The following is a 27858-nucleotide window of genomic DNA, read 5'->3' as shown; positions in this document are numbered from 1 at the left end:
TTCTACCTGCTACCTGTAACATGCCAACCTGATGCTCTATCTGTGGATTGGCGACTTGTTTGTTAAATTCAAGTTCATTTTGGGTACACTACTCCAATTACTAGTTGTATTTAGTCAATATACATTAGCTCATCGCATATTTCTTTTTTTTTCCTGCTATCAAGAGTAAAGATGACCCAATGGTATAATAAAAGAATTTTGACCCTAATCTCCCTTCTCCTCTCTCGCTTCCCTGTCATGCATGTTTGAACACTTACGCCTGCATCACTCGCCTATGGTACATTATGGTGCAAATGGCTGCTTTATGTGGTGAATGCAAGTATCGTGCAGAAAAAACTCCAATCGAATCGCCTCATTTTTCATCGCTCGTCACTCTTTGCGTTCTTTTTGTTTTTAGTAAGACAGGGAGGAAGACAGAAAGAAAGAGAGAGAGAGAAAGAGACAAAAAGTCTTTCTTTGTTTAAAATGCCACATACCTATTTGAAAAGACTCCGTTACGTGTAGCAAGAACAGTACCTATTCATTTCGAGCGTACAGACTACCGTACCTCTAATTTCTTATGGGTGAATAATGGTGACTCAGAGCGAACGTTGAATCGTAAGAAAACGCATTTATCGAACGAATGGTTTATTACTCGATGTGGATGACGTACGCTGAAGATAGGCAAATTACAAGAATTTCTTAAAGGATGCATTTACAATAAGCCGAAAAGCAGCGGTTCCCATATGATGGGCAAGAAGGTTGAAGAATATCTCTTGTTTTGATCAAAACTGTTATCGAGCTTGTGCTTGAAAAATATGATATACTGGATATCTATATGTATATTTAGTGACGTACACCTACGTTCCAGGGTAAAACGAAGAGTCAGAAATCCCACGCGAGTGACGCTCGGGCGCAACGAGTTACGCGATGGAATGTTACGCCTTCGTGCCTGCTTAAATAATACTTAAATCACCCGAATTACCCTCAACTAGTTTTACTAGTCTGTTAGAAAAAAGCATAATTTTGTTATCCTTGGGCTTCAAGGCCTTTTTACATACTGTACGGTCTCCTTTGCTTCTTTGCACGGATGCATACATGTACTGTGTGCGTTTATATGAAAAGCTGTGCTTTATTTCAATGTTATCGAATCACGTTATCACCGTGAAACAATGCCAGTTCATATTCTGTTCAGATAAGATAGCGTATTTATGTGTTGTGATTGGATCTAATTACGCATTTCCTGGCTGATTGAGCTTCCTTGTGCATATTCCATCCGGCGCTTCGCTCATATCGCGTTATATGCTTTCAAGGCTTTATGCTCGGAATGGAAAAAATTAATAAAATCGGTGTCGAAAAGTTTGATCTCACATGTCGAATATTCCTACTTGCGCGTAGAGCTTCAAAGTAATGATCCGATAGGGATGCAATAATTGGAATTATTGGAATATAACATCGACAGCGAAGGACATCTTGCTTTTAACCCTTTACCTATTCTAAAAGTGTTTTTAATTCTTTTCTAATTTTCCAGATATACAACGTGAACGGGGCAAATAGAGTAAAAGCGTTGCAGTTTTTAAAAACTGAGTACTAGATAATCTCTAAGTGAAATGAAAGAGAAGTAGGAATTGAAATACTGTTTTGCATAAAGACCTAATCTAGTTTGAGATATGTCACGAAATTGATAATCCAAGTGAACTTCCATGTAGTATTTACGCTAGTTTTGTATTCAACAAACCATTTCAAGTAGAGATTAACAATGGTCATAGTGCAAAATACAGAAATTGTCTTTGCAATGGATATTTATTGTCTTTATTTTATTTCGTTCGTGTAAATATGAAAAACACAGACCACTAGTCTGCTGATACACACCTTTATTGTTAGTGCGTAAAATTCTTTCTACTTAAACGTTCATTATCCTGTCGTGTAGACATTTTTCTTCAGTGAACAAAAGTAGACAATCTTCTGATGTTCGGAGTGAAAAGATTTACCGTACCGTCCTTAGAAGCGCGGGTACAGGCGTGGTAAGGTGTGGAGTAGAGAAAGAAATATCCAAGCAATTAGCGTAAAACTGGTTTTCTCAGGAAATTAGCCAGCCATAGGTTGCGCCATTCGGCTCGGGGAGAATAAACTGCATAGTCTTACGATCGGCAGGGTATATTCGAGCGCAAATATAGTTGAATAAGGAATGGTTGAGTAAACGTACATGTGTAATTGCCGAGATGTTTGCTGCGGATAATCTCCTTTACAATCTTGAGACCACCACCGTCATGACCGTGCTATATTTTTCCAGATTCTCAAGATGTTGATCTGGATGCCATCCTTGGTGAGTTGTGTGCTTTGGAGCGACGCTGTGACGGTGATATCGCGGCAACTCCAGCCCCGGACTCTCAGAGGCAAGGAAGACCGAACAATACGAGAATCAACCCTACAGACAGCACGGATATTAGTAAAAATGATGGAGGTAAGTTCTCTCGCGAGGTTTTTAGAGTTGAGTATATAAATGGATATATTCCCGTACTTGAATAATACTCGTCAACTCTGCACATCAGGAATGCGCACGGACAGTCCTGACAATGACAGCGCCTTCTCAGACACGGTATCGATGCTGTCCAGCGAGAGTTCGGCCAGCAGCAGTGGCTCCGGACACAAACCACCTCAGAACAATATGCACACCGTTCCGCAACAGCAACCGCATCACCTTATGGGTAAGTTGATTGTCCTCTCACTTTGATTTTCGCGTATAGCACGTAGCTAATCGATGCCTTTGTTTCCAGACGCCGCAGGCAGGGCAAAGGCTGAAAAAATTCGTCTCGCACTGGAAAAGATCCGAGAGGCAAGCGTGCAGAAACTTTTCATCAAAGCCTTCACGCTCGACGGCAGTGGTAAGAGCCTTTTGGTCGATGAGGGAATGAGCGTTGCACATGTATGCAGGCTCTTGGCAGACAAAAATCACGTACCGATGGACCCCAAATGGGCAGTGGTGGAGCATCTCCCTGATCTTTTCATGGGTAAGTCACTTTCGGTTACGAGGACAAATTTGTTAACACTGTTTTAAAACATCAGTATTAACGATTGTTGTTCTTGCATTTTCTAGAAAGGGTATACGAAGACCACGAGCTATTGGTAGAAAACCTGCTCCTATGGACGAGGGATTCCAAAAATAAGTTACTCTTCGTGGAACGTCCCGACAAAACGCAGTTGTTTCTCTCAGCAGAGAAATTCCTTCTTGGGCCATCAGACAGAAGTAACGCAGAATACGACGATCACTCGCGAAATATTCTATTGGAGGAGTTCTTCTCCAGCAGTAACGCGGGAGTGCCTGAGGTAGAACTACTAATTCTTAAAAATTAAGATATTGATGTTCCACATCTAAATTGAACTGACGTTACGCACTTTTATGTAGAGTTTGACAACTGTGATATAATAGTTATAATATAGTATGTATTACTTTACTTTCTCAGATCGAAGGTCCACTGTATTTGAAATCGGACAGTAAAAAGGGCTGGAAAAGGTATCACTTTATCTTGCGAGCATCTGGTCTTTATTATTGGCCGAAGGAGAAGGCGAGAAGCGCTCGGGACCTTGTGTGCCTGGCAACGTTTGACGTCAACCAAGTGTATTACGGTATTAGTTGGAAGAAGAAATACAAAGCCCCGACTGACTTCTGCTTTGCCGTGAAACACCCGAGGCTTCAGCAGCCAAAATCTACCAAGTACATAAAGTTCTTGTGCGCGGAAGACAGTGCGGCTCTGGAGAGGTGGATGGTCGGCATACGGATAGCAAAATATGGCAGACAACTTATGGAGAACTACAGAACTCTCGTAGACGAATTGGCACAGGAAGATCTCGACCTGTTGGCCCACGCCAGGTCTTGCTCGGTCAGTTCGATAGCAACACCCCCAAATCAAACTCAGTACAATACGACAAACGACAACGCAAGGCAGTTCACAGAGAATTCAAGAAACGTGGTAAGCGAAGGTAGGCTCAGTAGAGCCAGCAGCTCTAGTTCCTCTGGTTGTATGTCCGACGGAGCTTCAAGCAGTTGTGAGGTAAGTTGAGACGTTTGAATCATGGGTATAATCGTGATGATCTAATTAAGACAAACTCCTTGTAATGACACCGCTTTATCGCTGTCAGGTGGCTTTTGAGTGCGGGGAATTCCCAACGGGCACGATTAAACGGAAACCTTCAATGAATCCGAAGCTACCGCTTACCTCGATAACGCGCCAACTCAAGGAAGTCGGAGAAACGGTACGCGATGAACCGGATAGCTGTCCAAGCCCTACCAGTTCGGGGTCAGGCACTTTAACAAGAAGGCATAGCAGGCGGAGAAGCGGGACTGACTCCGATGGGTCTGGGACTCTGAAAAGACATCACAGATCGGGAAATGCGACTCCCGTCAGTCCCGTACCTCCGGGGACTCCGGTCAGAGAAAGAGCTAGTCCTATTACCTACTCTAGGACGGAAAGCATCGAATCTAAGACTCCGACTAGCCCAATACAACAATGCATGGTAAATGTCAAGCAAGAATTCCTCGCTTTTTTCAAGACCTCCCACGAAACTTAGGGTTTAATTTATAAATTGGGTCTCTGATTGTTATCGCTACTGTTTTCATTCTTCTTGTCAAATGATAAATCATACCTATTTGAAATTTTGTTTCGCAACTCGTTTGTTACTGAATGGCTGATTATGTTTGGTGGGCAGTCCAGTGAAAGTAACGAGGTTCTCGGAAATGATTTTTGTCTTATTACTTTTTCACTCAATGACGCTTACATAAAATGTCCAAAGAATAAAAATTGTTGGAGTTTTTACACTCTTTGTACACTTTCGTACTTTCGGAAGGATGAGAAACAAAAGAAAGGCCAAAAAAATCAAAGCCCAGTCATCTCCCAAGCCTGTAACCATGTAGTACAAGTTTGAGAAAGTCATCGATACTTGATTGCATGACAGACTTTATCCAAAAACCCGAGTAGAGATTTTATAAGGCTAGCCCAATGTGTCATCAAGGTCTGATCAGGTGAACTTCAGGCATGTCTGACTAAGATATGCAAACTTGGAATAACAAACTCTACTACAGCATACCTGAGATCAGCGTCTAATTATGTGCTAGTCAGGCAAACTCTATTACGACGTGCCTGATTTGACCCTGACTTAACCTGATATATTGCAAGTACCGTGCCCAATAAGAAGGCTTCATGGGAATCCTTGGCGCTCCTGCTATGAAATGGATGTTTACTTACTGGTATCAGCTACTTATTTATAGTATTTTCTTTGCATCTATGCAATAAAAATCATATTTTATAGAATTTCAGAAACTGATATGTCCAATAAATCATTTTCCAAAGTCTGATCAGGCAGTTCCTTGACTGATTCTGATAAAAACCTCATGGAGCCCTGATCCCAATCGGATTGAAATTTTTGCTCAGGAAAAACATTATTCGAAATTTCTTTGTAGAATTGAGCTCCCTTCACCCCCGTGACAAAATTTGTAGAATCCCACTGGTTGCGACAGACTTATTGAACACTCATTTTTTCGCTCCCTTTTTTTAGATGGATTCGATAACGTCTCTGCCACCGCCACCCTCACCGTCCAGAGGAACTGACGAGGCGGAATCTGACGGTGAACCCCTGCCTCCTCCACCCCCGGAGATGTTCCGGTCAAACCTCTCTCTGGATAGTCTCCCGCCACCTCCCGCCCCTGGAGAACTTCCAACTTGCCATAGCCCGGACCTGACCGGCTCTTCCTTGAGCCTCGCGTCTCTTCCGCCACCACCGAGCCCCCTGGTCGGTGAAACTGGGACCATAAGACGGGCAAGGCCGAAGCAGTCAACGCCTACGAACTCACTATCACCGGATGGAACACCGACACGCTCGCTCGAAGTGGTAAACCAGATTTACGCGACGGCGATCAATAATGGGCAGATTTACTCCGAGAGCCTGACATCCCATGGTGGCAATGGGACGAGTAGTTCGAACGGTTCCAACTGCTCAACGCCCACCAACTCCTACCCGTCGAGCATTACTCCCATGTCGCCTGCCACCTCGGGGATGTCCGGTAGCCCATGCTTCGCGGCGGTCCCACCACCCTTTGTTCCACCCCCGGCATATGGCACTCAGCACAACTCTCTGCCGGGTAGACAAAACTCTAAAACGGAGTCGATATACGGCGGATCTCTTCAGCACGGCAGCCAGCCCATAAGGCCCAACCCTAACATGGACACGGTGCGGCGTAGCGCGTTGAAGCAGGGCAGCAGCCACTACGCAGCGCCTCCGTACCTCGCCGAGCTCAAGGCAGCTGCTAGCCCCCAACCACAGAGGAGGGTAACCATACAGGAGCCCCCAACATCGCCAAAGGCTAAGACCGGTACCGGGAAAAAGATCACGTTCAATTTACCACCGCAACAGGATCAAGGAAGTCCGGCGTTGCCGCAGAGGAAACCCATGCCTCCCAGGAGGTCGAACAGCACGAAGCTCACGTCACCGAAAAAGTTAGCCGCCTCCGACCAGGCGCCGCCCAGAGATTTCTTGAAGGATTTGCAGAGGGTGATGCGTAAGAAGTGGCAGGTTGCCCAAAAGTGCAAACTCGACACGACGACGACTCCTCACGAGGTACTTGGCTTCCGGGATCCTCCGCCAGCCATCGCCGACTACAGGGAAACCAACGTCTCTAATTGGGTTCAGGAGCACTACGGTGCTTACAATCTTTACGAAAACGTTTATGCTACGGATCCCAACGCCCCCGTAGAATACGCGAGCAGTCCGACGAAAACTACAGCGAGCGTTAGGTTTGCGGACGAGAACCGCACGAACAACATCGCCAACGCCATTGCTGGGAAACGAAGGCCACCACCCCCACCCCCGAAGAGGGCCGACACAACTCACCTCACTACGAGAGCCATGCACTGACAATAGCCTACGATCAAATCTCGCTTCGAGGAAAACGTCGCACCGGAGAGACGCCGATGCGGGTGGACCTGCTGCCTCTGCACCTGGTGGAAGCATTGAATAGATAACCCCAAGTGGGAATGCCGCGGTAGGGGAAGGGTAACAATAGGGATGAACCTTAAGAACGTGCTGATATAGTTCGTTGAAATGTTAGGTGCCCTGGTTATTGAGGTAGTGGGTAGATATCATCTTTTATATGTGACTACACCTCGGGATGTGATTACGTATCCTCTGAAGGTGTTGGCTAGAATTTATTATTGAAACCATGAACTATTTTGTGATGGTTTCGTGTTCGATCTACGAAATTCCCTCCGTAAAATGAATTTCCGGCAATGTTGTTTTCAAGAAGCGAGACGATAGATCGATGGAAAGATAACGGTGAGACAGACACGGCGTCAGATACTTTTTTTTATTACACTTTCTAACACGTCGAAGAAGGAAGAGAAGGAGGTGCGAATAGAATGAAATAGGAGATAGACCACAGATTTTTTTAATCAAGGTGCTTTATATATATATATATATGTGTGTGTGTGTGTGTGCGCGCGCGTACGTGTGTGTGTAATATATATAATATATTATATAACATGTAACACACGGTGAGTTAATGTAATAATATTCGTAATGTTAATAATAACAATATGTTAATTGATACTGCGCAAGCGTCTAAACAGTAATAAAGTGTTCTTGGATTGACTCTTGAGCGTTCCACGGAAAGGCAACGTGATAATGTCGCTGACAGTTCATTATGGGTACATTCTAGACACGGAAGAAAAATTTTTCTCAATTATCTGGTATCCTGTAGACTATTGCCCGTTTATAAACGTATTGAAAATATGAAAATTGTAAGTTTTCCAATCTTTTGCAGGTGCCAAAACAGTTTATTATTGCCTCACTATTTTAAACTCTTCATTATTACTCATTAATATGTAGTTAAAGTTCACGTAGTTGTGACAAAAAAAAAAATGAATCTATCTACTGAAAATATAATCTTCGTATTACAGGTTTGCTGAGCCGTAGTCTTCTTCTGAGATCCAGGGTAAAGGAGAAAAATTATGGTTTTAACATTGTCACGAGTTTAAGAGTGAAATTAGGCTGGTGAGCTTATTATGGAGTAGGATATATGTTATTTCATAGAGGAATGAACGCGCTACACATGCAAGCACATACATGCGAGTATGTACAATATCTTTTACAATCCACTATCTTATAGCCCATAGGCTACAATTAACACACAACGTGAACATAAGATTGTATAAAATTAGGTGATTATTCTTGACGTGTGATCTAAGTTTCTACAAGTATACACACTGTATGTAACATCATGCAGATTTGCTGTTGCATTCGATGTTTAAAAACGTGACAACATACCGGAATAAGTGCAGCATTTGGTCACGGAACCTTTTCTTATAACCACAGAGATCTCGTTTATGCCATTTTTTGATAAGTATCTACACACGCACGCACAATATACATTTATACATATACGTACGCATACTCGTGCATCAAAACTGAAATGAGTCACTTGTTCATACGTAAGCTGCTGTAATGCTGATAAACAAATATGATATAAGTCCCACCGTAAATACCTACCTGTCCATACATTGCAGACTTTTTAGGGTACCCATGATGGATAAACCAGGTGGCTTTTCTTTATCTGTTCACGCCGAACCAAATATGGAATGAGATGAAAAATGATACTTTCTCCTAATAGATTCGCGTGGTTAAAAGCGGAAAAGGGAAAGACCGATGTTTTTTATTCAATGTAATGTATCGTAAGGGAGAGGGGGATAATGAAAATTGCCATGCAGACGATGTTATTCATTTGAATAGAATTTTCCAGTATCGCAAAGGAAGGGAATAATTTATAACAATGTTTCATTCGATTCCGTTATTCAATTTCGAATTAATAATTTGGCTGATTCTTTGCATACGAACACTGGACAATTAAAATAAATGCCAAAAACTAACCCTGCCTTGCACAGCGATTATGCCTCCGTTCTCCCTTAACTTTATATTATACACATATTTCATATGCATATTGTGTAATACGCGCATCCTATGAATATGAATTTATACATGCGTGTTTTATTGACATTGAAGATTTTTTATGATTAGTTTATACATTTGTAATTCTAACATTGTAAGTACGTATGTTCTGTTAAATGTGTCCCGAATTTTGTTGGGCAATAATCATAATATCTGACTATAAAGTTTCAACGATCTCGTACCGAGCTATTGCATCTATATTGCGATAAAAAAGGAATGAACTAAAATCGTTGGAATATTTCTCTGGATGAATACATAATTGTAAACAACGATATTGATCGTAATTCAGAGTGTATCGAAATGATGTATAGCAAGATAAATTCTTCCAAGGTTGACGAAATTTAATTTACTCTTGTTATTTTTAATTCTCGCGTTCTCTTATTAAAACTACCGAGACGGCTTGCAAAAGCCTAAATAAATACCTACTTTACGGCTAAAGTACTTTTCGCGCCTTGATCCAACTGAGATTGAATACGATTGCGTATTAGATTGCTTAGAGTTTGGCGAGGATGGTGGCAATCATACGAATTTATTATTTCTCAATTTTCGGAATAAACTCCATAGTAATCTAATAATAAAGGTTTGATAATCGTTACTCTGCGCAGCCGCACAAGAAGACGCATGCCTTTGGCATGGCGTAGAGAAATAATTACTTCAACCATCAAGTAACACGACGACACCAAAATAATTAGGAATATGCAAAAAACGAGAGCACCTAAAATCATAAAAATGATAATAATATTATAAATAGTGGAAAAGTAAAAATTAACTTTATTTACTAATGACTACGCTGTAATGTCATATTATTATATCCCTGCGGAGATCTTTTCATTAATTCACTGAACTCCCGGTACTTTGATAATACAATTTTCTATCAAGATCATTTGTGCATATTGCAATTTCCTAACTTGTAATTAGCGAATGTCGTAATGAGCCACGGATTGAATTATACTCTGAGTTATCTTGGAATAAATTGGTGAAAAGTTTCCGCTAGGCAGAACTTTAAGCCAATTTTAATCCCGTTTTTCTTTGATTGAATTTACTTGAGTGATTGTCAGCAGCTGTCTTAAGATTTACTTCGGATATGGAGTATTTTTTTATATGTAATTTTTTTGACTACGTTCAGGTGATCGGCTTTGTAGGGTGGAACTCGCGATTGCCGTCATGCGTGTTTAAGGAATAAAATCGTTTTCATACCGCCTAGAAAAAATGTTTCCTAACGTTTAGATAAATTATTGAAATATTGAAAATGAATAGTGAATTAAGAATTTAAATCAATTGTTCTTCGACGAGCATATATATATAGTGCAATTGGCAAAATTATATTCAATTTTGAATTATGGTATAGTTATAGTGAAATATTTTAATGTGTCACGTATATTTCAACCATTAATTTTTAAGTTGTACGTATGGTTTTTGTAAATATTGTAACGAATGGTACTATGAAAAAAGTTATAATTGAAGATATTACGATTAATTAATATAAACGTATGCTATTTATGAATGGGAAACGTGGGTATATTTTCAAAAATACCGTTTGTCACAATTTAAATATGTTTTGTGATCTCTTATCATTCGATGACTATATTATGTGAATTGATTTTATACCTTATTAAAATGAATGAACAACGGAATGCGCCTTTACTTTCAATCCCAACAACTTTTAGACTCTTCAATTCCTGTTAAGAAGAGTACCTACTGAACCCTGTGCTGAGTAAGTTATTAGAGTTTCAAAAGTGAGATGTTTGAGGAATTTCGACTAATGTTTTATTTCTCGAGATTCAATGTCACTTATGTATGTAGGTAAAATGAACAAAAATGAAATGCACAACAGTTTCAATATCATCAGTGTTACATTGATATTTTATATAAATAAATCTTTCGTGTATTTGTACGATTTACGGAACGGTCGTTTTTACCATATCCGGCGGTTATTGAAACTCACGAACACGAAAAGAACATCGTTGGAGCAACAGTTGAGGATATAGCTCAAAAATTTGGATAAAGTTGTCGTTTTTTGGCTGTTGCTTTTGAACTGCATGTCGCAACAACTTCAGACTATACGCAAGAGTTTTTTCACGCTCAATTGCATCAATATAGGATTAGCATAATTTGAGTTCAGCGTTCTTTAAAATCCGCTGAAATAATCCTGACAAATTAACTGTTTTTTATTTTTGAACCTCAAAATTGATTGGTAGTATTTAGTTTGTAGTTCTCTTATAATTGGGCAAATTGTTAATTCGTGCGAGTCTTATACGTGGCCTATATTTTCAATAAATGCGTATAAAGAAGAAATGATTTCATTATTTATCCTAAGCACAAGCTTATGGCCAGATCTTATTTAACCTGTAACTTGGAGGCCTTTGAGGATGCTGCGGTCAGTCTCTACCGACCAACTTAAATTTTATGGTCTCTTGTTTCGGCTAATAATATCAGAACTCGTATCGTTGATAAAAAAAACGTCGCAGCTGACACAATTCTGCATGCGATGCCAAACATGGATATTGCGAAAAACAATATTGTGTCTCGTAGTTGCAGAACTGCAGTTTCCGGCGTTATTTTCGTATGAAACGAAAATGCGTTAGGATATTTTTGTTTGGTAGTCAACGGCATTGAGTGATGTTGTACTCGGTTGGTAATACTTCACTACAGCATCCTCATAACGTATTACCAACATATTTTTCAAGTGAACATGTCATCGCTCTCTATCCCGTGGTATTTCTCAATCGTCACATGGAATTTTTGCTATCCAGTCAATTTTATGTTTTCTCCTCTCACTATTTAAAGCCCAGGATAATTATTGGTCATTCAAAAAATCGGGAAGTAGTAAAAATTTACCCATAATTCACAGGGTGAGAGACATAGTCCGAGATCGGCGAAAGCATCACAGATTCGAAATCTCTGTCAGGCTGAAATTTCACGGGCGTTGAATAGAAGCGGCGGCACGCCGTTGGTGGTGGTAGTCGCTCATGAAAATGGGTACAGACGCAACGGAAAAATGCCGTCCGTTAGAACCCACGTGGTTAGAACAATAGGTCTCAATTATATTCTGATTCGAAGAATTTGAAAATCTAGGATTGTTAGTTGGAAGTGTAAAAGAAATGAAGATAACGAAAAAGCTGATGGCGTATTCGGGTTGCGCGTAATTGATTCCTCTCGCAAAAGCACGTCGATATAATGCATCAAAGAATTAATTCGACCATTTTTCAAAATCAGCAAAATTTTCCCTGGAAAAATCCAAAGGGGTTAGCCTAGCTGTTTTGTGATTTTTAGAGCTGAGAAACTTTTCGTCTCAGAATCGTTTTGTAGGACTCACGTTACTGAAATATACTTGGTATGGACTATGTGGTAATAAACATATGAAAAGGCGTCTTAATGATGCACGATTCTGGTACAATTAGAATGAATTAGATTCATTTTGTACCTCGAAAAACTACTACCGCTTTGTTCGATTTCTTTCTCGTTTCTTCATTTCTCCGTTTCTTCACACTCGCCATTCAAAGATTTTTCAATTCTTAGAGTAAAACCGCAACCGTGAACCACCAACTCAACTGTGTGGTTCAGACTCGCGACATTTTGCCGTTGCGTCGGTACTGTCGGTACCTATCCATTTTTGTGAGCGACTTACGATAGTTCCACCGACGGCGTGGAGCTGCTGTGACAATTTTACGTCGCTTCGATTTGACGTCTGTGAAAATCCAGCCTCACAAGACAATCAGCATCCGTCGATATCATTTTGTAAAACGTTTCGCCATCTTACCAGCAGTCGACAAAAATAATTACCACTAACCGTCTTGCAGAGGATAACAGCATCTTCGTATGCTATTGGAGCAATCATCTTCTGACAGCTGATAAGTTAGACGTTATCATTCGTTCAGGGATACGCTTCGCAGTCACTGCTCCGGATCATAGATGCTCGATGCAACACCACGCATCGGGATCTTGCAGTTTCAATCAATTTTATTAGACAAAAATTACAACTATGAATGACAATCAATCAATAAATCAGTCCACATTCTCATAACTCATAAATTTTCCAATAATGAAGTACTGTTGAGCTTTAACTCGTGTTCAAGATGTTGAAAGCATTTGTGTAATCGAATCGCATCTAAAAGTTTGCAGTTATGCGTGATATGATCAGGAGAAGCAAGAATTAGCGGAATCAATAACGATCTGTCGTCGGATGGCTTCTGTGATTACGCGGAACAGTATATGACCATCATTTCCCAATCAACCGTCCGGAATAATAAAGTTTCCGCCTTGTAAGAAGGATTGGCGTTGCCTTCTGAAACTTTGAAAACGCTTAAAAGTGAAAGCATTTACCTCATGCACCATTTACTTCTCTCGATTCACGGCGAAGCCTGCTTTCACCATCCTTGCAGCATATACGTATAGTCGATTGAAGAAGAAGATCGAAGGAGGAAAAATGAATAAGGGGGTGGAAAAAATGTCCGTAATTATGCAAAGCCGTATTACGAATCAGCACGAGATTACTTTCATTTATTACCTCATCGCATTTCACCTTTTACATATTACCTCTGAACGGAAGACGCTTTTTTCCCATCGCACGTGTACTCGCACGGGTATAGGTACAATATCCACCATATATATGTGCATGTGACGTATATATGTACCAAGCAAGTCTACGTAGGTTGGCCCGTATATGGGTACGCATAAGACGTGAACGGGTATGCCCTTGGTCATAAACCGCCTTAATAAAATGCCTTGGTTTCTAATACCACCCCCAACCAGTCCTCCGCACCCTCTTTCGACACCCTTCTTCGAGGCCCGTTCATCCCCCATACGTCTCATATGGGAGCTAGCTGCCGCACATAAAGTTTTACTAGATTGAATTTTCTAGCAGCAGCCAAAAGCGCTACGCGGATATAACATGCCTGTATACCTATATATCTGCACGAGGCGAGATACAATACACCGCCGTTTTTCACATAGCTGCTTGTGTACCCCGGACCGTGTAAAAAAAGGCAAGGGTGGTCCCCTCCGTCTGCAGGCTTACGTCGCAGAACCGCAAATTTTTGCGGCTAGATTGCAAACTCTCACCGATAGCGTCGTGTTTCGTTCGCTGTTACTGCAATGTACTTCGGATACAGAATTTTTACCTGTCGCATCGGCGAAGTTGATTGGGAATAAAGAAAACGGTAATTTAAAAACCCTTTAACGGCTTTTGCGAACGTTACATGCGTACGCATGTATATCCGACGTGACCACGAAACGCGCGTTACGACGTGGCTTGTCACGTGACAAGAAATTTACAGTAATATGGCAATAAAATGCTTCCAAGTCTTCGACGAGCCTCGTCAAATCATCCATAACGTGCACGTTTCGCATATCCTCGACATAAGTTTATAGTTTGTTTTTTATCCCTCCGAATTAATATTATAGCTTCAATTCGTAGGTGAAAACAACCGTTGGCAAGGCGTCCTAGGCTGATAAACGTAACGAATCGGCAATCTGAAGAATGTAAAATATTAGAGAGTATTAGAAAAAATTTGTTCAAAAGCAAAACGAGGCAATTGCAATATTACTCAAATCAAAATAATCTACAGTTATTCAATGATTGGCTGTGCTGATATTCGATCACTATAAGCTTAAAATATTTCATGTGTCACACTTTGGTTAGGGTAAATTCTAAATCCCTTACACACACGGGTAGATATGCGCGGAATGACATTTGCCAACGTCTACAAGTGTAACTTTTCAAAGGACAAATTAAAACCCTCTTCGGAAGGTAGATTTTAATGCAGCATAGCAGAACCGGAACCTGGTATTCAGACTCCCTCGAGAAAAACCTTGTGTGTGCTGCCCGCCGCAAAGACAAAAGGCGAAAGACTTGCACGTCCAAGTAGTGGGGTATAACCTGCCTACAAAGAATGGAAAGCTAGAGAAAGAGAGCGATCAACGCCGCGGGGTGGAGGGGGGGGGGGAGGCTGGGGGGTGCGAGAGAGCACAGAGGCAGAGCCAAAGGCAGAGCCAGAGGCAAAGCCAGAGGCAGAGCCGGAGCCCTGCAGAGAGTAAAGAGGGTAATTTGGAATTTGGACGTCGACCACCGAGGCTCGGTCGATTGCGTCGAGTTTAGCGTCGTTGGACCAATGGGGACTCGGGTTCCAAGGGAATCGAAACTGCTCCGAACCCCTCGTCCCGCCCGCGCCCTCCTTCATCCCTGGCTCTTCCGTCTCTCCTGCGTAGATGCGGAGTCTTAGGACGAACTGGTTAGCGTGGCCCTGGCGGAGGAGAGGCAACCGACAGGAGTGGAGATGAGAGGAGAGCGAGGCCGATGCCGGGCGAAATTGGTACGCAGGGCGGCAATGGTGGGCCGCGAGACGAACGAACGGGGGGAGAGGGAGGACGGGCCCCTAGTTTTACAGTTTCGTTTTATGACTCGCGGGTGTCGTGTGCTCGCCATAGGGTTTACTCTCTTCTCGTGGATGTCTGGGTGCCTCTACGTCAGCCTGCACCCACACTAGATACTCTGTATCACCGGCTCTATACATCAGCGCCTGTGCCTACAGCCGGGCCTCTCTGTCGTTTCTTACGGCTCGCGAGGTTCGTTGGCTCTCGCTTTTTCCTCAAACTGCAAAGGCGCCAGGAAACGTCGGGGCTCTACATAAATCGAACGCCGGCTCTCCCTGCTAGCATAGCGTTGGATTAAGCATTGATTGGGCATACGCCGACTTGTAACTCAAAGCGTGTTAAGCGCCCGCAGGATACGGCTGGGCCATAACCGAGCGTTATTTTTGTTTTACTTTTTTCAAATTTTATTTCAACGAATCGCTTACATGTATACAGATTGGGCGAAAACGAGCGAGATTCGGGAAGGGAAAAGGAAACAATCGAATCAGCGTCGCGGAGATCTGGGTCGTGTTGCTACAGCGGTAATAATGGGTCTCCAAGGAATGATCAGGGTCCCTGTCATGCTTCGGGATGGAGTCGACGTCCGTGACGTAAGCCGCGAGGTCATTCGATCGTTTATCCACTGCATATAATTTTCATCAGATTCGATCCGATTATCCCGAAAGTTTGGTAACTTTTTTTATCGAGTGGTCGATTCTGCAAGTATAATATCCCATGGGGATATAAACTTGCCAGCGGTGGATTCGAAAAATGTTGTTGCTCGTTCCGATTTTCATTTCGTGGGTATAAGTGTCGTTTAATCCGTGCTGTGTTAATACACCGTAAGAAAAATTCGGTGCGGACTGCTATACGGACGATAATTTGGTGACTACGTTGAATGTGTAAATTGACCACAACAAATTTTCCGAGGTACAGGGGTATCAAATATTTGACAGTGCAGAGGTGCCAGTTTCGCAGCGAAGAATTGGACCTCTGCCATTGATCTCCGCGAACTGGAATTCAATATTTTACTCCGCGGATCTCGATCCGAAATTGGTATAATCATTTCCTTTCTTACAGCTTGTGTGCTAATGTATTGAAAATTGTAATATTTTCTATACTTCAATAACAAATTTTGTATTTTCGTATACCGCTGAAAAAAGTCACAATTTATTATTCCTGAATACAAAATAGTAAAGTGTGTTACTGTAATTATATATGTCCATTAATTTTTGAAATTTCCACCAGCCGGCCCGAACCATTTTTTACGTAACGTGTAGCGAAGAATATTGAGCTGAATTTAAAAACTATTAATGAAGCCCATGTTCAACTGATTATGTATAAAGAAGTAAAGCCTGATAATTTGGGGTGTGGATCGATGGTTGTATTATAATTGGTACAGACATATCCTACTTATGGATGTGAATGTATGAATTCTTGGGAACTGGTCAGCTAATAAAGAACGCTCGAAGAATGTATCATTTCATCAGGGTACGAACGACGTACCCCACTCTCCCCCCCCCTCATCATGTGCGTGCGCTGTGGGAATCTTTTCGCGTTCAAACAAAGAATTATCGCGATGATCTCAGAATCTCGCGTTCGACAAGTTTCGCGAAAATAATAATTACCTAAAGGTCAGTCGACGACCAACCGCGAGCTCCGCGGCGTCGCGCGAGTTCCCTGGTCCATATACTGTTTACCGTCGAGTTGGTCTGCTTTCCAGGAACACGTGCGTAAATCACAATTTTATTACGGATAATTTTACGAGGTGAACGCCGCGGCCGGTGCGTCTGATGGCGGCTACCTTAAACCGAGTTAAACCATCTTAAACCAAGCTAAACCACCTTTAAACCATCTTGGAATACACGAACTAAACCATGTCGAGAGTCAAGCTTGCAATCGAAGGCCGTCTCGCGAATTTACGGGCTTCCATCATCCTTGATCGCTCGTTAGCAACTTAGCAACTGACTCGGTCTCGACGCTCGGAATTTACCCAAATACACGCGATGCATTGCATCGAATCAGTTGCATCCCAAACTTCTTTACACGTAAAATCGCTGTATCGTCGATTTACTCTGCAGTAAGAAATGTAGCATACGACAAAACCAGAGGTCAAAGTCTGCAGGATTGCAGCTAATTTTTTCTTACTCTCCTTCTTCGTATATTAACATTCTTGATCAATGAGATTAAAGGTACTTAAAACTAATCATTATTTTTCCATCCGAGTCTGCTTACGCGAGTTGGATTCTTTTTTTTTTTGCCATTTTTTTTCACATTGCTGAATTGCTTGATACAAAATTTTAAACAAAAGAGAACGGAAATTGAAAGTTGTTTCGGACATGGTGAAATCGCTTACTACTAGTAGGCCGACCTTAAAACGTCGAAAAGAATTTACAGCCTACAAGCTTATCGTTCCTATGTACCTCCTTTTCGCGTTAGAATTATTTTTCTCACGGGCTACCGATGACTTGAAGAAAAAAACTGATCTAGCTTTAAATTCCGTGGTTGTTACACAACTGGAAGAAATATTCTGAAAAGAAAGTAATTCCCGATTACAATTAGCGCGAGTCCTTCCTGCGAGGTGCAGGATCGGAGTTCGTTACTCCCGAACGATAGCGATGATAGTGGTAAAATAGGATTCGATTTAACAAGACCGACCGCAAATGTGAGATAATAACAATCGAGCGGTCGTCGTCGGCAGAGGCGACCGCATCGTCTGCGGTTTTCGGAGGAAGAAGCTGTTAGAAAAAGGATCTGACGTGGCCCGACAGCGACTATTAATTACGCCCGGTCCAGTTTTCTCCTCGCCGCGGTAAGCCCTATACGTATATCCCGAGGCGCAGGAACGCGTCGAGATATAGGTGCGGGTAAACTCTTCCCTTCGGAATTAGGTGCACACCCACACGCGGACACACACCCATGCCGCGCAGTAATTTCCGCGAAGTTCCGAGCTCCCGCCGCCGCTTTGTTGCCGCGACTAGAATATAAAGATTATTTCACACAGCGGGAGACACCGTGACTGTAAAGATGTCCGCAGCGCAGGGAGGAGGAGGAGCGGCGTAAAACAAACACTTTCTCTGCTAGGCGCCCCTGTCTCCTTCTCCCTCGCTCATCTCTCAGCCCTGCCATTCTCACCTTCTTCCTCGCTGCGAGGTCCACCTCGGTGATTTTTAATCTCACGTCAGAAGGGCGGCGGCGGTGAGCAAACGGGCATTCCTCGACACCACAAAAATGTCGGTCAGTGTGCGAGATTCTCTATCCCATTCTTCCCTCTCCGGGATCCTCGGCACGGTGGTCCGCATTGCGCGCCAAGCCGGCTTCCCTGGATAATTATCAATCTCCTTTCGCTCTCAATTCCCTCGTCTCTGTACCCACGCTCCAGGGTCAAGGCTGTTCCGTTTAGTTTCGAGAACATTGACACCGGTTCATCGGAACAATCGCTCTCGAGACAATATCTTCGTCATTTCCGTTTCCACTCATGACTTCAAATAATTCTTCTGTGGCTTGATACAGCCGCCGCGTATCGGAATGTATTATGCTCGTTCGAAGACCGATTACTCACAGTTTCTTTCACACCTGCCATTGGAATTGGACAAAAAGAATTAAAGCTGGATAGGCGGACAGTATAATACGCTTTATTATGACGCAGGGAAAGTTTGCTTCGGAAACACAATACGCATTCCGTTAAATGCTTCGCCGCAGAGCAACAAAGTTCCATGAATAGAGAACAAAAAATAATTCATAGCTGCAGAAACACGTTTAATTGGCTGAATAGTGACTAACTCTATAGCGGTAGCTTTCGATCAATGGGTGGAAATTATGCTCGGGATATTACGGCTAGATATGCAACCACAACAATGTTTTCTTCCGATATCAGTTAAAAAAATTATCGTAGGTTAAGCCGTTACAGCTTTTCATAACTTAGGTCTGGTACCAATTGCACACATATCGGTTGAACTCGTTCGGCCACCGCAAATTCGACTACTTATCACGAAAATTTTCATCCAGGGACTGCATGTCACATCATTACAGTAAAATGTTGGACGAAACTGATATTTTCGGCAAAAAATTCGACACTGTTTTGGCGGTTTCTATACCCAGTGTCATGCTACGCGGTGTTGCGTATTCTAATATAGAAAGGTCCCGATTACAGTGACTTGTAATAACCGTCGACGAAATTCCGCGGCAGGGCCGAAGTTCTCACGAGTAGTCGGCGACTTTGTTGTCAAGAAACGAAATGCTAATTCGATTTGCATAATTTATTTAATATATTCCGAATAAGATTCTTTCGGAAGACGGAGGCGAATTCATTTCGCTTGCGCAACTCGTCGTTGAAACTTCTGCACACGGCAGGCCGGGACCGCTTGTATTCTCGGAATTACCGTCTACCTACTTTTTCTCAACAAAATGTAAAATTAATTGACCACCAGGTTGAGATTTGATTTTACGATTGTTTTACACACCGGCGGCGGCGGCGAGACCACCCGTGTAAGACCGAGCGGAGAGGCGACGGGCGATTTATTATTGAGGAACGATCACTGCTCCTCTTTTGCGTTGGCAAATATTTGACTCGTCCCCGGCACGCGAGTCGAAAAGGGATGAGGAAAATGCGAAAGACGTAATTCGTAACGGGTTGGGACTCGTGGCGAGAGGACGGGCAAGAGACGCGGTTAAGAGAGTCTTAAAGCAGATGTATGGGATTAAGATAATAGCCTCGGTGTACGGTAGCTGTTCTGCTATAAATTGCTCTAGTCTGCGAAATAGGTACAGACACACACAAGCGTCCCGGTATAAAGAAGCGAACAGATCGCGCGCCTATACCTACGTATAGGGTAGCAAAAACGACTGATATGATGTGGGTCAAAGTCTTGAAGACTAGGGCACCAAGTCGGTCGAGTTCGACGAGCGGTTTCCTCGGACGAAGACGGCTGGATGGTGCGAGAGAGTCGAGAACCCGTTGGGGGATGGAAGATTCGTTTTTCGATTCGGGTTATACTAATAATAACGCGCGTCAAAGTCTTCATTCACCGCAGACGTGTCGGATTAAAATTTTTAATTCTACGACGATTCGTGTAAAAGTTTAACTACACACAAAATGTCGAGGCGTTTGATTTGCATACCAGCTGAGACATCGGGGAGAAATCGGATGAAAAAATGGCACAATTTTGAGACGGAAAAGTAGGCGTGCCAAAGCTGATCCGGTCGAATACGTAAGAGACGGTGAAATTGAACGATGCGAGGATGCGAAACAATTGTGTACAAATCGTGAGGTTAACCGAGAGCGGAATGTGGATGCCGTTTGACGTTGATAATAAATGCGCGAGCCCTGGCAGCAATCGAAGCGACAATTTCCAGATTGAAAACTTGATTCCTTATCTCCAGACGCGCGATGTTCGGCCGTTTTAGCCGAGAAAGGGGGCCAGCTGAGTTCGAAGCTTGAGAGTCGAGGAGTTAAACGAAGAGCAAGGTGGAAGAAGAAGAGCCGGGCGAAAGATCGCTTTATATGATGACTGATGGGCCGTGGGGTAGGTTCTTGGCTTTCTTTCATTTTTCTTCCATGCTACCCTTCGCCTTCTCAGTCCCGGCACTCCGGCTCCTCGGCCCATCGGACAGCCACCCCTCTGCTTTCGGGGACCCCGACTACCCTAATAAGATAACGATAAGGACGAGAGCGGCCGCCTTATCGCTACGGATCTTAATCTCGCGTACCGCCGACGCCGAGGACTAGACCGCGGCGTTCTCTCTTCCTTTCCCTTTCCTCTCCCTCTTGCGCTTCCCTTTCCGTTCCTCTCTTTCTCCCTCTCGCTGCTCCTCTCCTTCGCTTTCGTGGTCCGTGGACGCTGGCCCGGAAAATTGAGATGTAGATCTAATTACGCCAGTGGAAATGGAAAATGTTCCGACGTTGCGACGCTCTGCCTCTGGTGCGCGGGTCCAAGATTTTCTTTGACGTAACTGACCCGGATTCTCCTCGGTGCAGTGTAATGATCAGTCCGAGGTGTACCTATCTCTCGATCCGGCTTAAACCTCAACGAGTCGCACCTCCCCGATCTTGGATAATTGATGAAAGTCGCGATCTTCGCGGACACTTTCAGTCAACGGTTGAGAAATGTAAGTATGCGCTTTACAGTCTCCTGAAACCTTCATCCGGTTGTACAGAATTGAGATGAAGCTGCTTCTTTCACATGACTGTGTAAGCGAATTGATAAGAACTTGACCAAAATGAATTCGATTCCAACGCCGCGACATACAGGTTGGAATAAATCAAGTACCCAGTGTGACCCGACCTCTGCAGCGAGGACGTAGAAACATATTTCTGCGTTGAACCGTTACCCGAGAAATCCAGCTCATTCTCAGGGCAGAATCAATCCCCGCGCTTGTCGCGCGAGCGGGAAATTCCTCAACGGAAAAGAAGGAGAGAATCCGCCGAACGAAGGTCGACCCCGAAACTCGCCGGGTGATTTTCACCACGGAGTTGACAGCCCCTGGCTCTCTACGTTTCCTACGAGGTGGTTTGGGGCGCGGGTGGCGCGCGCTGCAAGAGTGAACGGAACAGCGCGTCGGTGCCTATACGTATACTTCCTTGCCTGCTTGCGAGTTTGCAAGCTTGGGGCAGCTTTGCCGACCGGACCTCGTGCCTCTCTCGCCCCGCAACGCACGTATATACATACATGTATGTATATGTATACAGGTATATATGTATACGGAGCGCCCTCTTGGCCCCCGGTAACACGTAGGGGTTGTTCGCAAAAGGTGGAGGCGAAGGTGGAGCTCAGGGGAGAAGCTGGCGGAGGCCAAGGGGAAAGGAAAGGAGGAATGGGCAGAGACGGGGGAGGAAGTCGGCCGGAGGAAGGCTAGATCAATACTGGCATCTCCGCTAGCTGGACCAGGCTGGACATTCGCGGCGTGCCTGAAGCCGAGGTGTGGCGAGGCAATCTCTACGAAATTTACATGCGCGCGCGCTGTCGCGAACCCCGCCAAGACGTTTTAATCATATTGTTTCGCGCGTCTAGCTCTTCGTCGCGTCTATCTATGCTTCTGCCCACCTGCGAAGAAAAGTTCTCAGAGAGATCCGCCCCCGGAGATGACTTGAACGGTAATAGGTTGCAGACTAGAATCGGAATGGAGCTATTGTCCAAAACCGGAAACACGTCCTATCCGAATGCAAGCGACGAATTTCAAACATTTTTCTGCAATTTCGCGGGTCCCTCGGCTTCAGGGAGTTGTTAATTTAATTGTCTTTCGTGATGAGGAAACGAGCAAGTGTTTCGCTTTTCAAGTTCAATGTTTGTCCCGCAATCATATCGACGGAATTATTCTCATTAGACCAGATTTCTCAATTTAAATCTTGAAGTTTAACTTGGCTTGTTTGGTGGCTGCTCGAATGAAACAGCTAGGCTTGCAGTCATGCCGTGCACGAACGTGAACTATGCACTGGTTAGAAACGAAGGAACCAGTGATTCATCTTTCCTTCTAAGTTTGATGGAATGAACATTCAGGAATGCAAGAGATTCATCACGGTTCCTCCCGGGCTGCCTTTAATGAACGTTAATGAAGTTCGATATTTCGTTCACGAATTGAATGCAGACAACATGTTGTGAGATATAACACTACGCGTTAAGCTCTACCTTGTTTGACGTTTCACCTCGACGTATCAGCATGGAACAAATAAGAAATCTTGCCAATGACCATGGCTCTATTTGCTTGCGGGTGTATCTTGTTTCACCGTGATTAATTTCACGAAAATCAGAGGCTACCAAATCTTAACTTGTAAGGACAAAGCTAATGGTCTCTTGTTCTGAGATCGCTGGAGGTTCTCGGATAGCCTGTTCAACCAAGCAGAAAACCTTTCTCGTCTGTGTGACTCTATTCGTCACTTACTGGGACCGGGCTGAAGTATACATATATATATGTATAATACTTACTTATCTGACCAGCAACGGTTTTAGGAGGAGCACAAAGTTCTTTCCCGGTGGCTTCTCGCAAGACTCGTCTATGGAGAAGCCGGTTTTCGAAAGAGCTTTGTTCTTTGATAAGCGATGAGCACCACTGACCTGTGGCCACCGGGGTACTGGTCAATTTCCCCTTAGACTCTGCGAGGGTCCACGACGACGGGCGCCTCCGCGAATACGCAGCTTCTATATACGATAACGCGTTATCGAAAATACAGGAACGCCTCGGTGCTCGCATAAGGTGTAGCACCGCCACACATGCGCACCGTTGGGAAAACTGGACTCGACTCGACTCGAACTGAACGCCCCCATTTGCACACCTTTCCTTTTTTCACTCTCTCACCCTATCTCCCTTGGCTCGTATACCGATTCTTTTTCTCTCTCTTTCTGTCTCCCCACTTCTCACTCTCTCCCGTACACTTTCTCTTTCTTCCCGCTATCCGGCATCCTGAGGCCCTTGGCGCCGCTCTTCGATCAACGATAGACTACATCCGCAGCCGGGACTACAATTTTCCTGAAGGTCATATTCCATCGCCATGGAACGGTTGGAGATGCCGCGACGTAACCGATCTAGATCACTAACGAGGACCAGTTTCTGTTTTCTCAGTCACTTTGGTTAGACGTTGCATGTGTGTGTATCTGTACTTCCGTTCTGGCCGGCGTCCCAATTTCTTTTTCTCGCCCGCAGTAAGGCTACCTCTCATGTAGCTTACAACATGTATTGAAAAATCGAAAGCGATTTTCATTCGTTCCTGTCCGGTATGGTATTTTTTTAGTGTCTTCATCTATCATACCACTGTAGAACGCGACCTTTCAGAAACTTGAAACTATGCCTCCAGGTATGGTTAATCATTGTTCGAAGAGCGGTGTCAAAAGTCAGAGCATATACGTGTATCTATTGTACCCACATATACACATGTATTTGTGACCCGGTGATGAGACGGCCTTAATATCGCGATACGGGGGTCAAACACGAGGTCAAAGACAGTCAGTCCACGCGCACACTTCCTGGCGAGTTCCTTAAAGGAGATCTCCTCCTTCCACACCCCGAAGTTTCTCCGTCATTTTTCTTTGAGCTCTAATAGGGTCGTCTTATTGTCTTCTCCCTTTCTTGTTTTCTGACGTCGCCGGCCTGATTCTAGAATTTTGCCGTTGCCGCGCGGTATGCCGTGGGGTTGACTCGAAAGGATTTATCGAGGGGCATTTCTCTTTATCAGTTTTTTTCCTGTTTCTCGTTTTTCTATTTTCTTCCTCTCTACTCTCTGCCTCTCGCGTTTTCTTTCGATTCGATACGTGGCGTCCGGTTGTCGAAACCGCTGGCTGTCATGGCCCGCATCGGAGTGCTCCCTTCATTCCTGCCACCAGCGTGTATCTGGTGCATTAATCAACTCTACCCACTGTAATAATAGTCTTTGCGCACCTTTTCACACAAACCGAGACGTGAAAGACTTGTACATTGCAGTAAAACTTATCAGTTTTTCCACCATAATGAATCTTATTTTCGTACTTGGCCACAGAAACTGTGCGATACTTTAATTTTTAGTTCTTTCGTGTGTCTTCATCACCTAGCCGAATCTCTCTACCGTCCTTCTCATCCCACCTTTCATAGACAAAGCATAACGATTACAGCACAGTTTTTACATACGAGTATCCATCGATCTTTACATCAGAATGATTGCAATCGTGCCTGAAAGAAATGGATAGAAGATATAGGAGAAGCGACACCCGACATTTCCTTTCCTTCTTCTCTTTCTAGGTAAATATGCGAGGTTGTTGGCGTGGGTACGTGGAAATGCGTGCGGTTGCTAGGTTTGAAAAAAAGAAAAGCAGAATAAGATAGAGGGAAGCAGGAATAAAGAGAGAAAATAGGAAAGAGGGTTGGTGGATGCGTAGGTAAAAGAGAGAGAGAGAGAAAGAGAGAGAGCGAGTGAGGAGGGGGGGGGGGGGGAGGCATGGCATCGCATGGTCGCGATATTACTAATCAATATCCAAGCATGCAAGGTTGGCTCTCGCGTCTCTTCCTTCTCTCTCTCTCTCTCGCTCTCTCTCTCTCTTTCCCCCGCTCACCCATACCTTGACTCGCTCAGCATACACTCTCACTTTCGTTCTCCCGGCATCGCTTTCTCGCGCTCTCTCGCATCCCTTTCACTGGTCAACCCCCTCGCGGTCTGTAAGCAGCCGACCGTCGTTCGCGTAGTACTGACGCAGTACACGCGTGCATGTATGTACTTTCCACCACGTGTCACCGGGAGGACCGGTACCGTCGTCATCGTCTTCGTTGTCGTCGTTCAGATAGCGTCAGAGGAGGGTGTCGAAGGGCGCCAAGGGGAAACCCTCGCTCACAGGATGTGTAGCCCCAGCTCTCTGCACTTGATTCTTTGACAAACATGTTTGCCAAAGGAAATCCAAAACTTTAATCCACCGGTTTACTCTCGCGGGCTGGACTGGGCTCCCTCCACCACCGTCAAGGGCCGTGCAGGGAGGATTAGTATATCTTACTCCCGAGTGTATTTCTATTGAAAGTAAAGTCGAGGCTCCGAATAGTTTTATCTTCGACCTTGACAAACATGGAACCTGTTAATGAATAAAGGAACTTGAACTCTGTAATATCTGCGAAACAATAATTATACACATTGGTTGGCAATCGATTCGCCTTTTCCAACTCTTTCCCGGAACTTTCGCGTTTTGCAATGATTGAGGATTCGTAGAAAAGTATATGTACCCCAAATGTGGATGCTCCTGATAAATTCCACTTTCAACTTATTTTCAAACTTGTATGTATATACATATACACTACTATTTGTGATCGCGATATTGGGTAGTCTTCAGATGTAGATCAGTGACTGCGTGTATTATAGTAACTGATAGTGATGTGGCAATAACGAAATGTTAAGAAGGAGAAGACGAAGTAGAAGGAGAAGAAAAAAAAAGAAGAAGAGTGTATGTAAATTTTGGATTAGCGGATCTGTGCTCAAATAGAACAATATAAGAAGAAGAGAAATCATAATAAGACGAAGAAGAAGATGAAGAAGCAGAAGGTATGCAAGTTGTGTATTGGAGGATCTGTGCACAAACAGGACAATATCGAAGCATATAAGGTGTAAAGAGGTGCCCGGGGTTGGCTACCACTGTCCACTTTCTCTTTCGACGCGGAGGAGAACCCTTTTGGCGTCTCACCCCCTCCTCGCGCAGTTACCCCCGGGCACCCCCCTGACCCGTCCACCCCTAAGGCCACGATGGTCCACGCAGGCCTTCCCTCCGCTCCTTCCTCTCGCCCTGCACGCCACCTTAGCTCTCCGAGCGTCCCTCACCCTCCGCTGCTTTCGCTCTCAGCATCCCCCCTCCGCCCTCGACGCTCTCTTCCGTTGCTCGCCAGCCTCCCGGCTTTCCACCCACGCACGTATACCAAGTGAGAGTGGACCTTGGGTCCAGCGCTGCTGCATCGACCTGTCCTTTCCCCGACGTCTTCGCCTCCCTTGCCTACAACACCCTTCATCGCCGCACCCTAATCCTCATCTCCGAATACGTCTACTCTCACACATCGTATCGATTGGTGAACCGACCGTTAGAGTGCGCCACCCAGCGACGACCTGACCGAACATCACCGCGTGGTAATGAGTATGCATCTACCTTTATTTTTATGCATATGTTTCACGTATTATAACTCCGTAGATTGGTACGGGTAACACAATTTCAAAGCGAACGCTGATCCTCTTTCTCGTTACTGCCCGCAAAAACGGGACCATGGGAAGGTTTGCTCGCCTCGGCTCCGCACCACCGGATCGAGATAGAAGACTAATGAAGAGGAAAGCGTGAATGATCATTATTAGCTGCCGATATCTCTCACCAGCTCGACAATAAATTGTAATTGTGACATTCAACGATGTAAGAATAAAGAGTGCAGTTAAAGAGAACTTGTACGATTTGCTTATTGTACCTACATAATAGGTTCTTTTCTCAAATACTTTCGCTATTCGAAATCATACCTTTTGGAGTGCGGTGCTGTAGGTGTTTGAGCAGAGCTTCAACCGAAAATCATAAGAGAAAGCGTAACTTTTTGAACAAACTATGACAACTTTATTAAACTGGTGTGTAATATTATATCACGCCTTTTGACGTTGACGTATTCCGTCGGCGATGAGCACGGGACGTGATGGGCGCGACGATAAAGCGTCATCGTTGTGTACGGAAGAGGATTAAAAATTTCAAACAAGCGGAATCAGCTTGGCAAAGTGGGAGGACTATAAAAAAGTAATTAGCGGCAAACATGTATAATCGGGGAGAGGTCGTGACTGGTTGTCACGGACGTGACGAAGAACAGTGGGCTCTGGCCTCCCCCGATACGGCCTTCTCATGCTGATCCTCACCGACCTCCTCCTCTTCCTTTTCCGCCACCGCCAGTCTAACGGCTTTCCAATTTAACACGCAATAAAGTTTATCCGACGGCACCGTCGCCCGTGGGGATTTTCAGAATTAGCGGCCCATTGACGGGAAACAAAAACGTTATGACAAATTAGGCCACCCGTCCTCACCGACAACCAAGTAAGCGTCGGCAGTGAGAACCCTCGCGAACGACGCCCCGTTG

General features: G+C 44.1%; 1 protein-coding gene across 7 annotated transcripts in view; it reads left to right on the top strand.

Moving 5' to 3' along the window:
- LOC124179542 (amyloid beta A4 precursor protein-binding family B member 1-interacting protein) overlaps window positions 1-10607 on the top strand; it is a 79391-nt gene extending 68784 nt beyond the window's left edge. For 6 of the 7 annotated variants that reach the window (XM_046564056.1, XM_046564055.1, XM_046564058.1 and 3 more), the window contains 7 exons: window positions 2273-2443; window positions 2532-2687; window positions 2757-2990; window positions 3077-3306; window positions 3444-4031; window positions 4120-4494; window positions 5533-10607. In XM_046564056.1, the coding sequence (XP_046420012.1) occupies window positions 2273-2443; window positions 2532-2687; window positions 2757-2990; window positions 3077-3306; window positions 3444-4031; window positions 4120-4494; window positions 5533-6888 (3110 nt within the window). In that variant the 3' untranslated portion in view covers window positions 6889-10607. The remainder of the gene's footprint in view (window positions 1-2272; window positions 2444-2531; window positions 2688-2756; window positions 2991-3076; window positions 3307-3443; window positions 4032-4119; window positions 4495-5532) is intronic. The other variant, XR_006870096.1, reaches the window with a different exon arrangement.
- Window positions 10608-27858: the final 17251 nt, after the last annotated feature.

Source organism: Neodiprion fabricii, chromosome 4 (assembly GCF_021155785.1).
Source record: "Neodiprion fabricii isolate iyNeoFabr1 chromosome 4, iyNeoFabr1.1, whole genome shotgun sequence".
NCBI lineage: Eukaryota > Metazoa > Arthropoda > Insecta > Hymenoptera > Diprionidae > Neodiprion > Neodiprion fabricii.
The sequence above is the reverse complement of the archived record's forward strand: the minus strand, read 5'-3'. Positions and strand labels throughout refer to the sequence as shown.